Below are 18986 nucleotides of genomic sequence, written 5' to 3' on the forward strand. Positions count from 1 at the left end.
AGACGCACAAAGGGAAAAGGATGCAGCTGCAGCAAGCCAACTGTGTGAAGATACAAATTATTCTATCCTGAGGGACTTTCCAAGATATTTAAGCCAAAACTTTTCCAGCACTGGGAAAGACTCATTATGTTCCTCAACCATATAGATCCTTTGTGGGAGAGTAGATCACAGACAGATAACCCCTCCCTGGAATCTTCCAGAGACAATAACATGAAGATCTCTTAAAAAAAAAAAAAGACCACTATCCTGTCCCCCATGAACTTTCTCCAAGACTCAGGTCTCCGCTGAAGGGGAACTCAATTCATCAGCACTCACAGTGAGACTCCTGGGAACACACCTGACACCCCAAGTCTGAGTTCACCAGGTTAGGTCAGACCCCAGAGTCAAATCCCAACAAGGGCAAGTTTCTTAACTTCCCCCTCCCCATTTCTCAATCTGTAAAATGGGCACAGGCAGGCTAGTTGATCCTCATTGAGTGAGGGGCTCAGAGTAGTTCAGGAAAGCAGTTTCCAGCAGCAACAGTCTAGGCAGACCTGCCTTTCTTTGGTGTCTTCTTTTTCTAATAATTTCCCTGCTATTTTCTTTTTCTTCCAAGATCCCCCTCCCCCTCCCTGCAACACACCAAAAAAAGACAGACTCCTAATACCTGGATAAGACTCCCAAGACCACCTAGGGGACATGGGTACTCACTGAGGGACACAGCTCTCTTTAGGCAGCTGGAGCAACACAAGCACCTTCTCCCAAGAAAAACAGGCCAGAGGCCCCAAAGAAGCCAGGCAAAGCGAGACCCAAAAGCCATGACTCACGCACACCTGCAGCCCCCGACTCTGCTGAGTGACAGCTGAAGACCACGGGGCAGGTTCCTGGCAGAGTTGGAAACAGACCCAGGTCCCACGACCCCCCTCCCCACCCCCAGCCAGTGCAGACCTCCTTGGCTGTGGAGGGCGACTCTCCAAGGACCTCCCATCTTTTTGTTTCCCTCTCTACAAGTGCCCTTGACCCTCATTGTCCACAGTGTTGCCTCTGGATCCAACAGCAGCCCACATCTGAGGGGCTGTGTCAGTCCAGTCCCTTCCACCCCTGCCCTCTCCAGTCTCGCCAAAAATGAGGGTGGATCTTGTAGCCAAATCCAAACACAGGATCTACATGGGAACTGATCGTGAGGACAAAGCTCCTTCCCAGCACTGGCCAAGGGCTACAGGTCTTGAACTTTCCAAGCAGCAGTTAGGCTGAAAGCAGAACTCCAGAGGGACCCACCAACCACGCAATGGCCCGCATGCAAAACAGCAGCTGAGCTTGGGACATGAACAAGTGTGTTTGGCTGCCTCTTCTGCTTGGAGGAGGGGATGCAAGGCCCTTAATTTCCTTTCTTCCTGGGATAATCAGTCAATTGTTTTCCCTCCAACTACTCTTTTCAGGAGGGACCAGGAAAGCTCTAAAGTAAAGCCGTCTGCACGTGGTATCAGCAAGCTCTGGCTCGCTACTACAAGAAGACAGGAGTGCCTTGGGTAACCTCTGGTTTTCTTTCCCTCCACTACTGTCGGGTGGGGGCGAGATGGCAGACCAGGCAGCAGCGAAGTCATCCCAGGAGCTCAGAAACAAGTGTGCTTTGTTCCTGGGGTTTGAGAAAACCCACACTCTAGGAAATCCAGCCTGATGAAAGTGAAGGACACGTGGCCACACATTTAGGGCGCGCAGTGGGGCCAGATGTTTGGAAACAGCTGGTGGTGACAGCAGAAGGAGCCTGGGGTTTACTAAGACAAGTCGTTCTGACAGCTGGGTGGGCAGATGGTCCTGAGAGGAGTTCAAGAGGACCTCAAAATTCTCTGAGCTAATCCCATCAAATCAGTGGACTATCAAACTAAGCCCCGTGGAATGAGTGCCACAGCTCAGGTGGGAGGCAAGGGGCTGTACCTCGAGCCCATGGCGCTGGAAGCCCGTGGAGGCACAGACATTGAGCAAGTGGCTCTGTTTCCACCCAGCCACGCCAGGGAGCTGCTCCATTCACAGGCCACAGAGGCTCTTTGTGCCCGACCGCCCCCTGTCCCCAGGCCTCCCCCCACTGAAGAAACAGACAGAGCAGCTGTGGCGCAGAATTACCCCACGCCGCCCACAAGGCCAGGCAAACACACCACACAAAGGCTCCCAGGGTTGCAATTTGGAACCTCATGTGCAGGGTGCGAGGGGGCCTGTGAATGAGGTGGCGCCCCCTTGCCCAGGCAGCCCCACCAAGCAGCTTTGATCTTCCCGAAGCCCTGCACCTGCTGGGGTCTCCATTAGGGCAAATGCATAGTCAGCTTCCTTCTGGTGAGGATGCTGAGAAAAAGGCCAGCCAGACGGAGGCACGAGGGTCTGTGCCTGGGGAAGGCCAGCAAAGATGCAAAAACAGGAGTTAATGCCTGATGCCTCCAGCTGAAGAGTTTCAGAAAAAAGGCTCAGATTCTACCCCTGAGCTTATAGGCGTGGGTCCATGCCTGCCTAGAGAGCAAAACACATGTTCTGGGAGATGAAGCAACTAACACACTTTCATAACTAATATTCCCATTTGCAGTATGCTGATAGGCAAGTGCAGGCCATCAATTTGTTTCATACTCAGCGGTTCTCTAACAGGACCCAAGCTTAACTGCGACACGTACAAAAGGCCGAGCAGAGGGTCAGAGTTACCTTCACCTACAACAAATGGCAGCAGCTACAGAGCCCAAGCCTGAATGAGCCCAGGATTGGCTGGTGTGTTACAATGTTCTCACAACTCCTTGTAGATGGGGAAGTGAGGCCCCACGTAGCCATGTCAAATGTTCAGGGAGGGCCAAGATGCGAACCAGGTGCTGGAGGCTCCAACTCGCATGACCTGAATCACTCTGCTTTACTGAGCAGGACCATTTCTTAGAGGCCAGCAGAGTGGTTCTAACATAAATCATCAAGGATACCAAGGGAAGAGTCCCCTGCCCAGACAACAGCACTTACTCCCATCTCCCATCCACAGACAAGCAATGCTTCCTTAAGGCCGTTTGTTTTTCTGCAAGTCACTAATTCTGAATTTCAATATTAATACCCCAAGAGAAGGGGGTTTTTAATTTGGTCCATACAATATTTTCATCAAGAACTCCTGATTTCCAATCTCAGGCCTGCCAACACCTGGCTGTGTGTGTAAATCCCTTGCCCTCTCTGGGCCTCAATCCTTCCCACTTGTCGTATTACATATTAGAAAGCTGGGTGAAGCTGGTCCATTAAGGACTTTTCCACTTAGATAGGTCAAAGTATCTCCTTATCCTACCAACTGCGAACACCACCCACTTATGTAGATGAGTCCTGGAACCACCTACACGTGTAGAGCCCCGCCCACTTATTTAGATATGTCCTGGGACCGCCCACCTTGTAGAGCCCCGCCCATTTATGTAGATGAGTCCTGGGACCGCCTACCCACAGAACCCCGCCCACTTACGTAGATGAGTCCTGAGTAGTAGCGCTCCTTGAGGTTGTGCAGCACCGAGGCTTCGTTGAGGCACGTGAGCTCCGCCATGTCTTCCACCTTAGAGAACTTGGGTGGATTCATCTTCTGGATATCATCCTTGTTCACCTTCACCTTCTTCCCGTTCTCCACCAGCTCCACAATGGCCTCCTCACCCATCTCTTCCTTGAGGCTGGCGGGCTCAAAGCCACTCTTGTCAGAAGGCACCCATACCAGCTTCTTGGCAGCCCAGTCGGCCTGGGCCAGGGGGTTATTGATGAAGTTTTTATCCACATAGAGATATTTATCGGCAGCTTGCTGCGCCATGGTGACTTACAGCCAGGACCTAAGGGAGAAAAAAGGATAAAAGGTTAGCTATACACCACACCAGCTACATAAAGATCATTTATCTCATATCTTTGTAAATTGTACAGCATTATAATAAGTAAATTATAGATAACCAGGTTGTACAATTTGTCAAAATTTTATCACTATCTCTTTGCAGGAGAAAGATGTACGTTGCTGAAGAAAAAAATGATCAAGGATTCTGTAAGGAATTAATGGTAAGATGTATCCTACGGTAAATGTATAATCAAATCTATAAACAACAATTGTGCCAAATGATGAGCATAATAAGAATCTTGGACAGATGTAATTATAGTCACACTAGGCTACACCCACTAAGGCCAGGAAAGTGACCACACAGTTTAAGAAGACTTCCAACAACAACAGATTTCTAGTTAGCCCAAAACAGGCAACTGACTACAAGTGCAAAGTGTAAGTCTCCAGTTTAAAAAACTTTCTTATTTCATGGAGTCAACCAAGAGAAGAAAACATACCACCAGTATGTTGCCAACAGATTTTAATTCCACTGCCCCAAGAAATCAGGTGAAAAGGAAAGAAGTCAGGCTCCAGGAAACGTGGAGAGTAAGTAGTGACTACTTCCCTTTTGGGGCCTAATGTGAAAACATAACCCTCACAATTCATAGCTCAGGAGAACTTAAGCCCATGTGTGTTTGCTTTTTCTGAAGCTCATTTGCAAAACAAAGATGATAAAATAAGAACCCCTCACATCTGAGTGGTTTTATAGTTTATGAAATACTATCACACACACTTCTCTATCTCAGAAGATCCTCATTCTAACAACTCTGTAAGGTGGGTAAGGTAAGTGTTATTATCCCATTTTACAGATGAGGAAACAGAAGCTCTGGAGGTAAGGGGCTTTGTCCAAAGTTACCTAGGAAGGACTCATGCTCCCTGCTCTAACTCCCGCTTCCCACTGCCTAACCACAGTATTTATTCCTGCTCAGAGGCTCAGCTGGGATCAGCTGGGAGGACAGCTGTTTTGAGTGAATCAAAAGCAGGACTTAGATGCCCTGATCTAGAACAGAGCCAGCCAGAACCACCAGAGGAATAGCCCAGAAGCTCACTGCCTAGCTTACAACACAGAAAGGTTTTTCCCTTGTGAGATCAAGGCTCCCTCCCCAGGTCCAGGAAGCCAGGAGGACCCCAGATCCACATCTAGAGTCACAGAGTCTTTCATGCTTCCAGGTCCCAGCAGGAACTGCGATGCCAGGGAGGCTTGGAGTGGAGAGAACAAAAGGAAAAGTCTGGGCCATCCAGGCCTTCTTATCTGGGCTCATTAAATGGTTTCCAGATCAAGGCTGAGGGGCTCCCTTGGACTCACTCCAGGAGAGGCTGTCTTCCAGGAAATCTGCTAGCTCCCCACCACCCCCACCCCCAACAAAGAGAAGGCAAGTCCAAGGAGCAGAGGCCTGGCAGCCTCCCCAGCAAGCTCAGTCAGTGGCTTTGTTTACATTCCCAGCAAACCCTGGCAGCCCCTCTCAGGGGACCAAGGGGCACCATCCACCTGCAGGGACCACCCCCAGAAGAAGCAGGCAGAGCCCAGAGTTAGGTAGCAGCGAACAATGCAGGAATGGGATGGCTGCAAACCACCTGGCTGGCCTCATCTTCTGTGTGGGGCTGGAGGATGGGGGACTGGACAGGCCCACTTCCAGCTGTCCTCACTTCCACACTGGCCACTCAAGCAAATCAGAGGCTTCCCTCTGCCAGAGCAAATACCAATTGTCCTCTGCCTCTCTGCTGTCCATCTGACCACAGGCCAGTCATCCTCTGCAAAACCCTAGCCCTCAGGCTCCCCAAACCAACCTCCCCAGTCACGTCACCACCAAGCTCAAGAGCCTGCAACAATCACTGGGCACAGGCCTCACTGGTTGCTGGTTCTTCGCCTTTTCGCAGACCTCAAATAGGTAAGGGACGAGACAGACTCCCACTGGGATGCAAACAGGGATTCACTTCAACCCTTTCCCCCCAACCCCAAGCCCACTGTTTGTTAAGAGTTCCACCAACCCAGCCCAGTGAAGGGGGTCAACCATTAAGTACCTACCCACCAACATCAAGCTCAGTTTATTCACAACCTCACTTAACCATCAATCACCCTGGGGAAAAAAAACCTCTTTATATCCCAGTTTACAAATGAGGAAACAGCCCAGAGAGGGCACGTCACTCACCCACAGTCGCTCAACCTCATCATGGGCTAACCCAGATCTACCTGATCTCTAGGTTTGGGCTGTTCCCAGCACACTTATGCCTGGGGTCTTGCAAAAGAAATCCGTCCAACATTTTAGTGGGGCTAAAACTGCCAGTAAATTGAGTAGAATACTGGGAGTACAGGGGGACCCATTCCACAACATTCATCAGATATCTACTAAGCATTAGCAGGCAGGTGGGGAGGCTGAGAATGAGCCTTCCGGTGTGGACACGATAGCCTGTCAAAAACAGAGCAGGTTGAAACAGCATTCTCGCTTCCTCGGCCTGTGACTCTCAACAGCCAGCAGCATCAGTGATGTCAGAATGACTCCTGGCTCTCATCAAACTCCAGTTTACCCCAGCAACTCCAACCCTGGGGCAGCAACAAGCCGGCTACCTAGGCTGCAGGCCAGTGGGCACAGGACCTTCCCTGGGAATGTGGGTAAACTGCCCTTTCTTCAGTGAGCCTGGAGGCCATGAACTTAGAGTAGGCAGCAGAGGAAGACTCCACCCAACCCCTCCACCTTAAGCTCCTGGTTCTGCCCTACCTTCAGGCCTCAGTGGGAGGGCAGGGAGCAGGTATAGGTCTGCACTGTCTGCCTCTGACAGCCATCAGAGACCTGCAGGCCAGGCATACACTTCCTGTAAGAGAGAGAGGTACACCCCGCACCCTCAGACCTCAGCCTCCAGGGAGGGCCAAGCCCCCATAGACAGTGAGCTTGAGGAATCCCCACTGGCCTCAGCACCTCAGAAGTTTTCATTAAACACTCCCGCTTGGCCAGGCCAAGGACAGAGCTGTTTGGCTTCAGCAACTCTGCTGGAATGATATGCATTACCAGCAATGCCAAGATCAATACATGGGCCTGACCAGTGGGGAGGGCCACAAGGGTCATGATAAACAATGGAGTTTCTATTCAAGCCCTCCCACTGAGACCCGGAAGGGAACGTCCACATTTGAGGGTTCAAGGGGGCTGCAGCTGAGCTCCTGTTTTCACCTGTGTTAGATAGAGGCTCCTGGGCCCCAGTGCCCAAAGGGGAAGCCAGTGCTGCAGACAGGTTAATGCTCACCTCTAAGGAGGCAGGTGGAGCAAGCCACCCCTGTCCAGAGCTATGAGCAGTGAAATAAGGACTGTTACAGAAAGGCCACTAGGAGGGACTGCCTGATGGCAGCAGCCAGCACACCGCCATTTCTCCCTGCCCTGTCCTGGGACCGTGCTAAATGGCCTCGGAAAGTTTTTTAAAACTCTGTGTAACAGAACAATTTACAGAATGAAAGAAAAATATCCCCCCTACCCCCACCACCACTTAAATTCCTGACATTCTCCCCACAAAAATTAGTTTTCTGTTTTAATGGTCCCTTCTAGTCCTGGTTCACAGAAACGCTTGATTTTTATTTTCAATTATCACAGGCAAAGCAGGGAATTCCACATTTTGTATTTTCCCTTCTGACTCTGACCACTTCCCCACAGGGCCCCACAGAGCCTGCTTGTTGATCACTTTTATCCAAATGCTTCACTGTTGCAGGTGATGACAAAGGAGCTCTGAGAGGGAAGGAACCACTCCTGCACACAGCTGGAGGAGTGGGGACTTGAACCTAGGACCTCGGACTCCAAAGCCTCACTGGCAATCACTTTTAATGGCTGCATAATATTTCAAAGTGGGGCGGTTGTTTTATTTTGTTTTGTTTAAAGGAAAAAAAGAAAACCACCACTTACTAGGTCTTTTCCTCTTATCTATTGGACCACCTTGAGATACATTCTCAAGTGGAGTTACGGGAGCAAAGGAACATCCAAGTGTTTTTATGGTCGCCAGATGTATTATCAACATGTTTTCCACAAGAGCAAACTGATGTGCTTGGCCACTTAGGGTACCCACATGCAGCAGGCACACCAGCACTAAGAGAACTGTCTGCAGGAAAGAGTCAGATAGGGAACCTCAGAAGTCCTGGGAAGCAGCAGGACCAGGCCAGCAAGGGGTTAAGGAGAAAGGAGGCGGCTCTGGCACGCTGCAGCCCTTCCCATGCTGGCTTCCTGCGGGTGCCAGTCCAACTCCAAGAAGCCCAAGGAGTTGCCTTTTTAGGCCATAATCGAGAGGACACAACCAGAGGCTAAATTAGGATTCTCAGGAAATGATGAAACTGAAAGTAAATAGGTTGACCAAAAACCTCTGCTTTCAACCCAAAATGTCATTCCTCGATTATTTGCCTTCTCCCCTTACCCCTAAAGACCCATTTGGATCTATTACTCCTTCCTGTTTTCCCAAGGAACCCTTTCTCTCCCTCCCTTCTGTTGGTTCTCTTTTTGTTATACTTGTTTGTGTGTTTGTCAGGAAAAGAAACTGCCAGACCCTTAAAGACAGAATTTATTGTACTAGGACAAATCAGTGGTCCAAACACAGTGAACTTTTCCATTCCTAGACAGTAGGATTTATGTAAGCCTTCCATGGACGAAGTTCTAGGCTTGAGTTTTCAAAGTCATTACAATTCATCTGAAAGCTACCGTCTTAACTCACTGTACTTAACTCAAAGTACTGCAGGCCTGCTACTAAGGTCTTCATTTTTCTCAAGCCTCATAATCATTTCATAATGGGTATGTTATCATAGGCTTCCCAGGTGGTGCTAGTGGTAAAGAATCCATCTCCAATGCAGGAGACATGGGTTTGGTTCCTGGGTCGGAAAGATCCCCTGGAGGAGGGCATGGCAACCCACTCCAGTATTCTTGCCTGGAGAGTTCCATAGACAGAGGAACCTGGTGGGCTATAGTCCACGGGGTCACAAAGAGTTGGACACGACTGAAGCAAAGCAACTGAGCATGCACGCATGCATGTCATCATAGTCATTTGATGGTGGGGGAAATGAGGTTGAGACAAGTCACAAAACCCAAGTTCAAACTCAGAGCCACTCAGCAGCAATGCCCTGCTCAGTTTCTACTCAGACTGCCCTCTCCCGGGAGTTCTCCAGGGGGAACATGACCTGAGAACCCACCCTGGGGAAGCAAACCAGTAAAACAGACATGATGCCAACTCGAGGCTGCAAACCCCATCTCCCCCACCTTAAATTGGCGGAGCTAAAAGTAAGGTGAGGGCCTTGGGGGAGCCATTCAAGATCTCTAAGCCAAGGTTCCAGTTCAGAGACCCAGGCAGCCTCAACCCAGACCACAGCCCTGTTCCAGCTTAGTCACCGAAGTTTGCAAGCAGCCCCCTTGGATTTCTTTCAATCCCCACCCGCATCCCAGAGAACACAGGTAAACAGGCCCCTTCTCTTTCTCCTTACAGCCACTGCTGAGTGAAAAGGTGCCCTAGCACCACTGTTAACAAAGGGTCTGTGAAAGTAGCTGCTGAAATAATATAGAAATTTTCCAACCCATGAGATTTAATTATTCAATCAACTAATACGTACTGAGGCTCTACGTGCAAAAATATTGTGACAAAGGTGCAAAGGACCCAAGGAGCTTTAATGTAGTGAGATGACAGGACAGACATGTACCACTCGGGACAGTGCCAATCTGAGACTTTGAGTACAGAATGGACAGAGAGCAAGCTCCTTGGTTTTCTCTCCCTTTCACTGCTGTGCCCAGCATCAAATATGGTGAGCGTCTAAAAGGCAGGTTGGTCATATGGATGAAGAGGACGTAGAGCCAGCCCTCTGAATCTGTGGATTCCACCAACCATGGATCAAGACTCCGTGAAGGAAGACAGAGGAACAGCAACTTGTTTATAGGAAAAGAGAAAGAGGTAATTCATTGGAAAACTTGGAAGCCCAAGGGAGTTTCACGCAGGAGATAACATTCAAGTTGGATTGTGAAGATGGGTAAAATATTGAAGGGGGAGGGGAGAGAAGGTCAGAAAGTATTCCAGGCCAAGGGAGAAGAAGGTATAGTTTCACATGAACTATGAAATTATGTGACCACACAAGGCAGGGCTTCTCAGCCTCAGGACTGTAAACACGTAGGGCCCGGTAATTCTTTGCTGCGAGGGCTGTCCTGTGCATTGGAAGATGTCTAGTAGCATCTATGACCTCTACTCACTAGATGCCAGGGGCACTTTGTCCCCAGTTTTGACACCAAAGACATCTCCAGACATTGCCAAAGGTAGGGAGTGGCGGAGGGGGACTACCCCCAGTTGAGAACTGCTGAGTTAAGGGATAAACATGAATAAATGTTGCATCAGGGACCCAGACCTCTCCTTAGTAAATTTTCTCCAAATTCTCAAGTGCACAAGCCAACTTTCCTTAAAACTGAAGTCCTCAGCAAAACGATGCCCAGCATCCGAACAATGACCATCATGGATGGCATCATCACCAAGGAAGGACGGTCCCTTTTAATACACTGTAAATTAAGGGATATGACCACTACTGGACTGTACTTTAAAGATTCCTAAATGCCCAATTAAAAAAAGAAAAAAATCAGGCAAAGGAGGCTGATGTATCGATACCCGCCCTGGCAGGACACAAATCTCCCTTGGAGTCTCCAACATGGCAGCTCAGCCAGTGACTCATAAGCAAAGTTCACCAGCATCAATCAAGAGGCCCAGGTAATTAACGGAAGACAGGAAGCAGCCATGTTGGGGAGCGCTGCCAGGGCTGGGTCAGCTCACTCCATCACATCCTGGGAAATTCACCAAATGCTATTTACTGGACGGTTTTGGCAAATCAGGATCAGTCCCAGGGATGATACCCAGGGTGAATGTTTCCCACCTACCAGAGGGTTATCTCCACCTGGAAGAACCACAACCATCATCACACCTGAACTCTCCCCAAATCTGCACTCCTTTCTGGGTCTCCATCTCTGGCTAAGACGCTGGCCCTCTGGTCACCCAAGACAGTCACTGTAAACTCTTCCCTGGTGGATTAGCAGGCCCTCAGCCAATGGCACCCCACTCCAGTACTCTTGCCTGGAAAATCCCATGGACAGAGGAGCCTGGTAGGCTGCAGTCCATGGAGTCGCGAAGAGTTGGACACAACTGAGCAACTTCACTTTGACTTTTCCCTTTCATGCACTGGAGAAGGAAATGGCAACCCACTCCAGTATTCTTGCCTAGAGAATCCCAGGGATGGAGGAGCCTGGTGGGCTGCCGGCCCTGGGGTCGCACAGAGTCGGACACGACTGAAGCGACTTAGCAGCAGCAGCAGCAGCAGCTGCAGCCGCCAACCTCATGGCCGGCACCCCTTGCTTCCAGACCAGGCGTGCCTCCCCTCCTTTCTGGGCTGTCATAGCCGCCTCCTTACTGGCTCTTCTTCCCCTGAGTCTTCTACCTCCTTCAAATCCAGCCTCCTCACTGCCTTCAGGATGACTCAGCAGCTCCATCTCTATGCATGCTCCTTTCTATTTTATTGATATTACTTGCCTGTTCAAAATAGTTCAAGACTTCCCCAGAATACAACCTAATCATCTGTGCACGGTGAGTAGACCCCTTGTAATCCCCATTAATCTCCCCCATGCTCCCAGCCCTTCTCCCCCATCTGCCCTTTCTTTCTCGCTCAGCCTAAGCCATTCCCAGCTCCTCAGAAACAATTCCTACACATCCCACTCGGCTTATGCCTCCAGGCCTTTGAAGAAGAGGTGCCCTCTGCACCAGGAACCCTCTCTCAAATAGCTCCACGCTCCGTTCTCTGCTGAGAAGGACTTCCCTCGTGTCCCTCCCCTCTGGGCTCTGTCCCTGTCTCCACTGCAGTAATCCAGCAGCTGGACCATCATGAGGATAAGGACCAGCTTTCATTCATCTCAATTTCAAACAGCTCAAGGTCCGACTCTGGGTAGGTGCTCAATTAAAGTTTCCAGAATGAATGAACATGAAACAAGGTGAAGAGGAGGCAGGAGTAATGGGGAAGGTTTCAAGGAGGCTGGAGAATCCCGTTGAGCTTTGCAAAGAAGCCAGAGAGTAAGAGAGCTGAAGTGACAGGGAAAGCCAAGCTGAAAGCACACATCAGGGTCACAGCTACCTAATTTGTTACAAAACCCAAGCCATTTGTGGACTAATTTTTATATTCTCCCCAAACAAAAAGGGAAAGAAAGCATATCAGGGCTTTCAGTCCACAAAGAGAAAGAGTACTAAAGCTAAGTTACTGGTCCCCAAGGAGCTCTGCATACGGCTGAATAAACCATCACAGCTTTCTGGAACCACCTAGCACCCCCTCAGTAAGCAAGGTGGAGGTGCCTACCATCTACCACCAGATGTAGCAGAAAGGACCTCAGTTGAGGTAGCATGGCTTCTACCCTCATGGGGACCCAGGAAAAGGCCTGAGTCACCTTTCCTGCCTCTCTTAGCCCTCAGTCCGCATCTGCTGAGCAAGCGCTGTAGGCATGTTCTCTGGTACCAATTCAGAACAGAGACAGGACTTGGAGAAACCACTGCCACGCAGGGCACCAACTCTGCAGATCCTCAGATAAGTGTTTGTAATGCACTGTGATGGAATGCAGTGGAATGGGTGTGAACTTGGAGCCAGATGGCCCTGGGTCTGAATCCTCCAGGTATCACTCCTATGATCTTGAAGCTGTGAACACCTCAATTTCCTCACTTTAGAAAGAGAAAAAAAAAATACTGACCATGGACAATTGGAAGAACTGTAACTCAACTTCCCAACAAAGAAAACACTCTAACACTTACTAGGATCTCCCCTCCTAACTCCTCTATCTTGTCCTCTTGATCTGATTAATCCTAATCCTTCCTGGAAGGATATCGGGGCTTACAAAAACCTTCCAAAAGCTTGGTGACTCTCTCTGGGTTACTAGTCCACAGAGAACAACAGAGTACAGTCTGGTGACCCCCAGACAGTGATTGCACGAGGGGACAAGGCAGGTTGGAAATGCTCTGTCCCATGGCCCTCCTGCTGAGAGGCACTGGACACCCAGATTCTGAGATGCCTGCAATAAGGAAGCCCACTGCATTTTGTCCCCTCGGGCTTTGTTGTTATTGCTGTTGTTGTTTAGTCCCATATCCTTCAAGAAAAATATGTCTCAGTGCTGGCCTGGGATATGCTGGTCTGGTGGGATGTGTGCACGAGGCAGGTGGCAGAAGAGCTGGCCTTTGAGTCTGGTGTGGCACTGACCAGCTGGGTGTGACCCTGTGGACTTGCTGGGCAGCAGTGATCAGGCTCAAACAAAAATGGACACAGAAGCCTCCCAATATAAACAAGGCAATTCAGCTTCTCTGCTGCCCAGGGCCACCCTCACAGCAGCCCCCCACCCTGAGGTGCTTGCTCACTCTCCCCAGGCTATGAAGCGGGGAGGGGACCCTCCCCTCCCCACCTCAGGAATGTTGTTTGCTTACAGTAGAAGCCGGGACTTGTTTCCATTAGCAGTATTCCAACCCAGGCATGTGTTGATGTTCAGCAGATAAGAAAACCAGACCAGAGACAGGCCAGAGAGGAATTTAGCACCAGAGCCCCAGAAACCTCCCCCTTTGATCTTCTCCTCAGAGACCATCTGGAGGGGCTTCCCAGGACTCCTGAGTTCCCCAGGGAACACGAAGACGCAGGGCCTGCACCCAAGGGACCCAGAACCTCAAGAGTGACACCAGAAAGGAGTATGTAGATGCCCTCCTCCTACATGAGGAATAGGGGGTGGGGCAGGGGGCGTGAGACGGAGTAGAGATTGGCAGTGGGGGCAACGGGGTGGGGGGATGCACAGCTGCTCACCAGTATCTTATCAGCCACTGAGGAATGTGGACTTTATTCTAGGGCAGGGGAAGGCAGGAGAGGGTGACATCATCAGATTTGTATTTTAAAGAGATCACCTTCCCTGACCTCCATTTAAGAGGGCAGCAAGAGAAGTCAGCAGTTGAAAAAATACCCTGGACCAGCCACAAGGGGGGCTTCCAACCTGAGAGAAGAAATAGTTCCATGACAAGGCTGGGGAGAAAGGGATCCCAGGCCACATGAGGGGGACAAAGGGAGGTAGACCTCACCCTGTGAGCTACCACTTGGAACAGCCCGGCTCAGGGGGGACCTTGGCAGCCCTGCCCAGCTCCATCAGTTCCTCCTAAGTGAGAAGTGGCCTGGCATCCTAGGAACTCTGCGGTCAGTGTTACCAAAGCATCTCCGGCATAGATCTGTATCAGGTGTCACGGAGACCAATGCACCCAGGTGAGTCTCCTCCACTGAGATACCATCCTGTCCTCAGGGCCACGAGGTAATGAATGAATCAAGCGGCTAATCAGGGCAGAAGCAGTTAGTGCTTAAGGACAACTCCACTGTTAAGAATTCCAGGGACTGTCCTGGTGGTCCAGTGGCTAAGACTCCAAGCATGCAATGCCAGGGGCCTGGGTTTGATTCCTGGTCAGGGAACCAGATCCCACATCAGTTCAGTTCAGTTGCTCATGCTGCAACTTAAATAAAAAGAATTTCCACCATTCAGAACGACAGCCCTTCTTACCTAAAGAGAAAGCTCCCCATGGCCTTTAGAGATTAACCAACTCCCTCAACCAATGCCTCCATCTTTCCAGCCCCATCTGTCTTGTCCCCTGCCAGACATTCATTCTAACCATGGCTCCCCAGAGGACAGTCTTCCCACCATCATGACCCTCCACTCACCCAGGCAGCCTTTCCTAACACCCATACATTACTGCTCTTTCTCCTCTCCCCAGGCCTGCTCCAGCACAGCCTGCCTTATTCTGGAACCTCTCTGCCTGCCCCTGTCGTCCCCAGAACTCCTTCAGGTGCTGACTAAACCCAGGGTTCAGACAGTGAGTCCTCCTCAGTCAGTCAACACTTGTGGACGTGACCTTGACTGTTGAGAAGGCTTTACAGTCCACATTGTGTCTTCCGGAACCTGGCTGTCCAGGAGAATTACCATTCCCTCCTAACCCCTTCTGTCTGGTGTGTCAAGGGAGAGGAGCAGACACATCAGCAATGTAGCTCTCACTCAAAGGTAAGAGGCTGGGCACGCACGCTGCTGGGTAAGTCATCAGCACTGGACCTTGACTCTGCTTTTAATTGGTTCAATATTTGTGTAGTGAGATCACACTTGAGCCTCTCCTGCTTGGTAATGAGCTTCTATTTGGCTGCCCAGGAGAAACTGCAGAGAAGCAAACTGTTCCAGACATGGGGGTGGGGTCCCCTCCCAAACAGCAAGGAGCAAGTGACACCCCTAGACATGCCCCTAGGTTTGACAAGGTTGACAGAACTGCCTGGCCTCCTTCCATCAGGAACTGTGCATGGAACACACCACCCTGCCCTCCTGCGGACAGCATCTCTGAGCCTCGAGAGCTCCCCACTCACATGAGGGGTAACTCTGACCTTCAGATTCCTGCAGTGAAGTTATTCCTTCCCTTTGGTTCTGCTGATGATAGCCTGGTTTTTCTTTCCCCAAGCCTGCGAGCACAGTTTGCTGAAACCCAACACAGAAAAATAACCATACTGAGAAGATGTAATTATACGGCCGCAGTCTCAATGGGAAAGTGCAGCAGGCTGGATTCTGGAGCCCACATCAGGAACAGCTGAGAAGCCCAACCGGAGATCAGAAACAAAAGACAGTTTTGAAGACCACTCAATCCAGGACCCACCAGGCCTTCGGCAGCTTGTTATTCTGATTGATGTTTGCTGCTGCTACTGCTAAGTCGCTTCAGTCGTGTCCGACTCTGTGCGACCCCATAGACGGCAGCCCACTAGGCTCCTCTGTCCCTAGGATTCTCCAGGCAAGAATGCTGGAGTGGGTTGCCATTTCCTTCTCCAGTGCATGAAAGTGGAAAGTGAAAGTGAAGTCGCTCAGTCATGCCCAACTCTTAGCGACCCCATGGACTGGAGCCTACCAGGCTCCTCCATCCACGGAATTTTCCAGGCAAGAGTACTGGAGTGGGGTGCCATTGCCTTCTCCGCTGACTGATGTTTAAATGGCACCAAAAACAAACAAAATCCCTGAATATCACAGCCTCTACTACTAACAGCCATCCTGATCCCATTGCTGCCAAGCTCAGAGCTCTAAGGCCACGATGGGGCCCAGGCACCCCTGGGTCTGATGACCAATCTGCGTAGATGTTGAGTAACCCCTGATGAACTTTAGGAATGGGGAAGGTTCCAGTCTCCCAAAAGGTCCAAACTCCAAGGACCAAGCCCAACTGACTCTCTGCCACCCATTCTTAAAGTGCCTAAGGATAACCCCAAACCTCAGTGACTCTCTTTGGTAGATGAGGCAGGAAAGGCCCACAGTGAGCTGATCTGTGGCCATTCAGGACCATATCAATGACCTCTTCTTGTCCATCGCCCTTCCAGCTAAATCTGATGTACACTAATCTCCATGTTGTTTCCAAAGAGACCCATGACTGGTCAACAGTTATCTTCCTGAATTGATCAGGCGGTCACTTAACACTCCCAGAGAGACCTTCCAAATGGTTAATAGCTTATTCATGACCTTTATGAGGAAGGCATCTTAGAAAGAATCAGACTCAGGAGGCAGCCAGACTGGCCAGGGAAATACAGACCTATTGCTTTACTAACAGGACAAACTGGGCCAGGCCGACAGGGCCCCTGGGCCTCGGTTTCTCCGTCTGTAAACTGGAGATGCCACAAGCTGCCCCAAAGGACAGGAGGGCTCCCCCAGCAGAGCAAGCTGACAACCCACAGCCCTGACTCTGCGATGCAGTCAGAGCCCAGCTCGACTCACGGGACTACTGTGAGGACCCAAATGAACTAAGGCAGGAGTGGTGCTTGGTGGCGCCCCAGGCCTGCTGGCTCCCCGCCCACAGTCTTGCCTCTTCTCTCAAGGAGTCGGTGCCGCTGAGCTCGCTCATAATGAGTCAGTCACAAGCACTGCCCTCACAGAGCCCACTTGGAGGGGTTTGAAGTCACATCCTGCCTCGCCTCACTTGACATGATTTATTCCACCCCAGGAATGCAGCTCATTTCCCAGAATTTTGTAAAGAACTTTAGTTAAAGAGTTTGATCTTGCTGAGAGCTCCATTTACCGCTCAGCTGTGGGGGGGTGGGGACCTCAGCTCTGCTCAGACCTATGGGTGGGAACCACACAAGTCAGGGCTGAAAGACCGCCCCTCCACCTAAGGAGCATCTCATCCTGGGGGCGCCATTTTTTTTTTTTAATCTCAAGCCACAATAGAAAATAATTAATTTAAAAGCTTTATCATAAATATGCAAAAGTGTCAAACAAAAGTTTCACAAAATGATGTATACACCCTAGGCACTCTGATATTTTCCATTCAAATCTATTTAATTTCTAAGACTACTGGTTGCCACACCAATAAGCTCAGGACCCACCAGTGAGTCTCCGTTGATAGCCTGAAAAACACCCATCTGACTCAGCCTTCACTGGGTAGATGAGTCTCAGACTCAGCCAGCAGCTTGCCCAAGATCACACAGTGAAGTTCACAAGGAGAAGTTCAAGTCCAAAGCCAAAGCAAGGTTCTGGGGCTGTCAAACCTCAGGCAGGTAAGACAGCAGCTGTAGCAGCCCAGTCGCCTGACATGGGTTGGATGGTTGGTCCCCCGCTGCTCCCATCCTTTGATCCATACCTCAGTAAAGCCATAGCAGGTATCCTAAGGCCTCTGCCACATTCCCTGCTCCCCACCGTTTCCCTTAAAAAAGAAAGAGGCTGACACTTGGAGATGAAGTGACCTGACTGGATCTGGGGGGTTAGGAAATGTCCTTTGAGGACCTGGAGTCCTGCTGAAAGATCACAAGGACAGAAAGAAAGAGCCCAGTTTCCTCTGTACGCAGAGTCCACAACTGATCAAATCCACTTCATTCAAAACCTCACCACTTAAAGCTCAAGGTCTGGCCCCACAAGGAAGAGATGCCCAGAAGTGCTATGATATTAAAGGCTTAATACAGATCAGATGGGAGAGGAAGGCCACTGCCCCAGGAAAGTGCTCTGCACACATTACATCTTAGGACAGTGTCACCTAATCCCATAGTGAGCAGACCCTCCTGCGTGAGTGTGTGTGTGTGAGTGTGTGTGTGTATATAAACAGATATGCAGAGACATATGTTTATACACATACACACATTCTATAAACAGGAAACCCAAAGTTCCCATCTCTCTAGATCAGTGGTTCTGAAAACTTTCAGCCATCAAAGACTCCTTTGAGAATTGCCTGAAGGCCGTGAACCCTTTGTACCATCTTAGAGGTACATCTACAGAGACCCTCAAGCAGTCCTGGGACTTTTAGGAGCCCCCTGGTTACCAGCTCAAAGGCAAAGGGGCATTGGAGTGGCCTCCTCCTCCAAGGCAATGTGAACTTCTTTGAAAGGATTTTCTTCCTTCATTTTCCTCCAGAAGGTTAAAAAGAGGTCCAAGGAAACAGAGCTGTGGTCGGGACGACCCAAGAGTGAGAGTCCGCATGGGAAGCGGAGGACCTGGGATGGTGGGGGCAGGAGGCCATCTCCCCTGGGGTGCTCTCATCACTCTGGACAGCAGAAACAAAAAATCCAAAACTGAACAGCAAACTGTCTCTCTTCTGTTTGCATCCCTTGGGCCTGTTCTCTACTGAGCCAGCCATGTGCCAGCCCTGCACACCGGCTGCAGGGCAGGCAGAGTCACACTCTCCAGAGAAGCCAGGATGGACAAGCAGCATTCCAGGGCCTGCAGCCTCTCCAGGGAAAATGACCCAAATAGGAGCCATGCACAGGATGAAGATAAAACCTGCATATTTCACACTTTACACAAAAATTAACTAACAGTTCCTAGAACAGGTCGTGGTAGCATCTGTGTCTCAAAGTCTGGCTGGTATGAGCAGGCAGCTGGCCACAGGGATGAGCCCACCACATCCGTCCCCAGAAACCTAGGCGCTGCTTATTTTACCGCTTGCCGAGAATCACTGCTTTGCCTGGGCCACAAGCTGGGCCTAGGGGAGCCAACGCTGGTGAGAGAATTAGCTGCAGCCCCTACCTTAGGGAGAAGCCAGATTCAGTCACCCAGCCTGCCCAGGGCGGAGCCTCCCCTCCCCCCATGCAGACGTGAGTGTGCGCGTGCACGCACACACACACACACACACACACACACACACACACACACACTGTGGGATCAGCGCAGGGTGGGACACT

General features: G+C 50.4%; 1 protein-coding gene across 1 annotated transcript in view; it reads right to left on the minus strand.

Annotated features, from left to right (window-relative positions):
* MYH9 (myosin heavy chain 9) overlaps positions 1–18986 on the minus strand; it is an 85951-nt gene that overhangs the window by 51600 nt on the left and 15365 nt on the right. The window contains 1 exon segment of the mRNA NM_001192762.2: positions 3443–3794. Within this exon segment, the coding sequence (NP_001179691.2) occupies positions 3443–3775 (333 nt within the window). The 5' untranslated portion in view covers positions 3776–3794.

This window comes from Bos taurus, chromosome 5 (assembly GCF_002263795.3).
Source record: "Bos taurus isolate L1 Dominette 01449 registration number 42190680 breed Hereford chromosome 5, ARS-UCD2.0, whole genome shotgun sequence".
Taxonomy (NCBI): Eukaryota; Metazoa; Chordata; class Mammalia; order Artiodactyla; family Bovidae; genus Bos; species Bos taurus.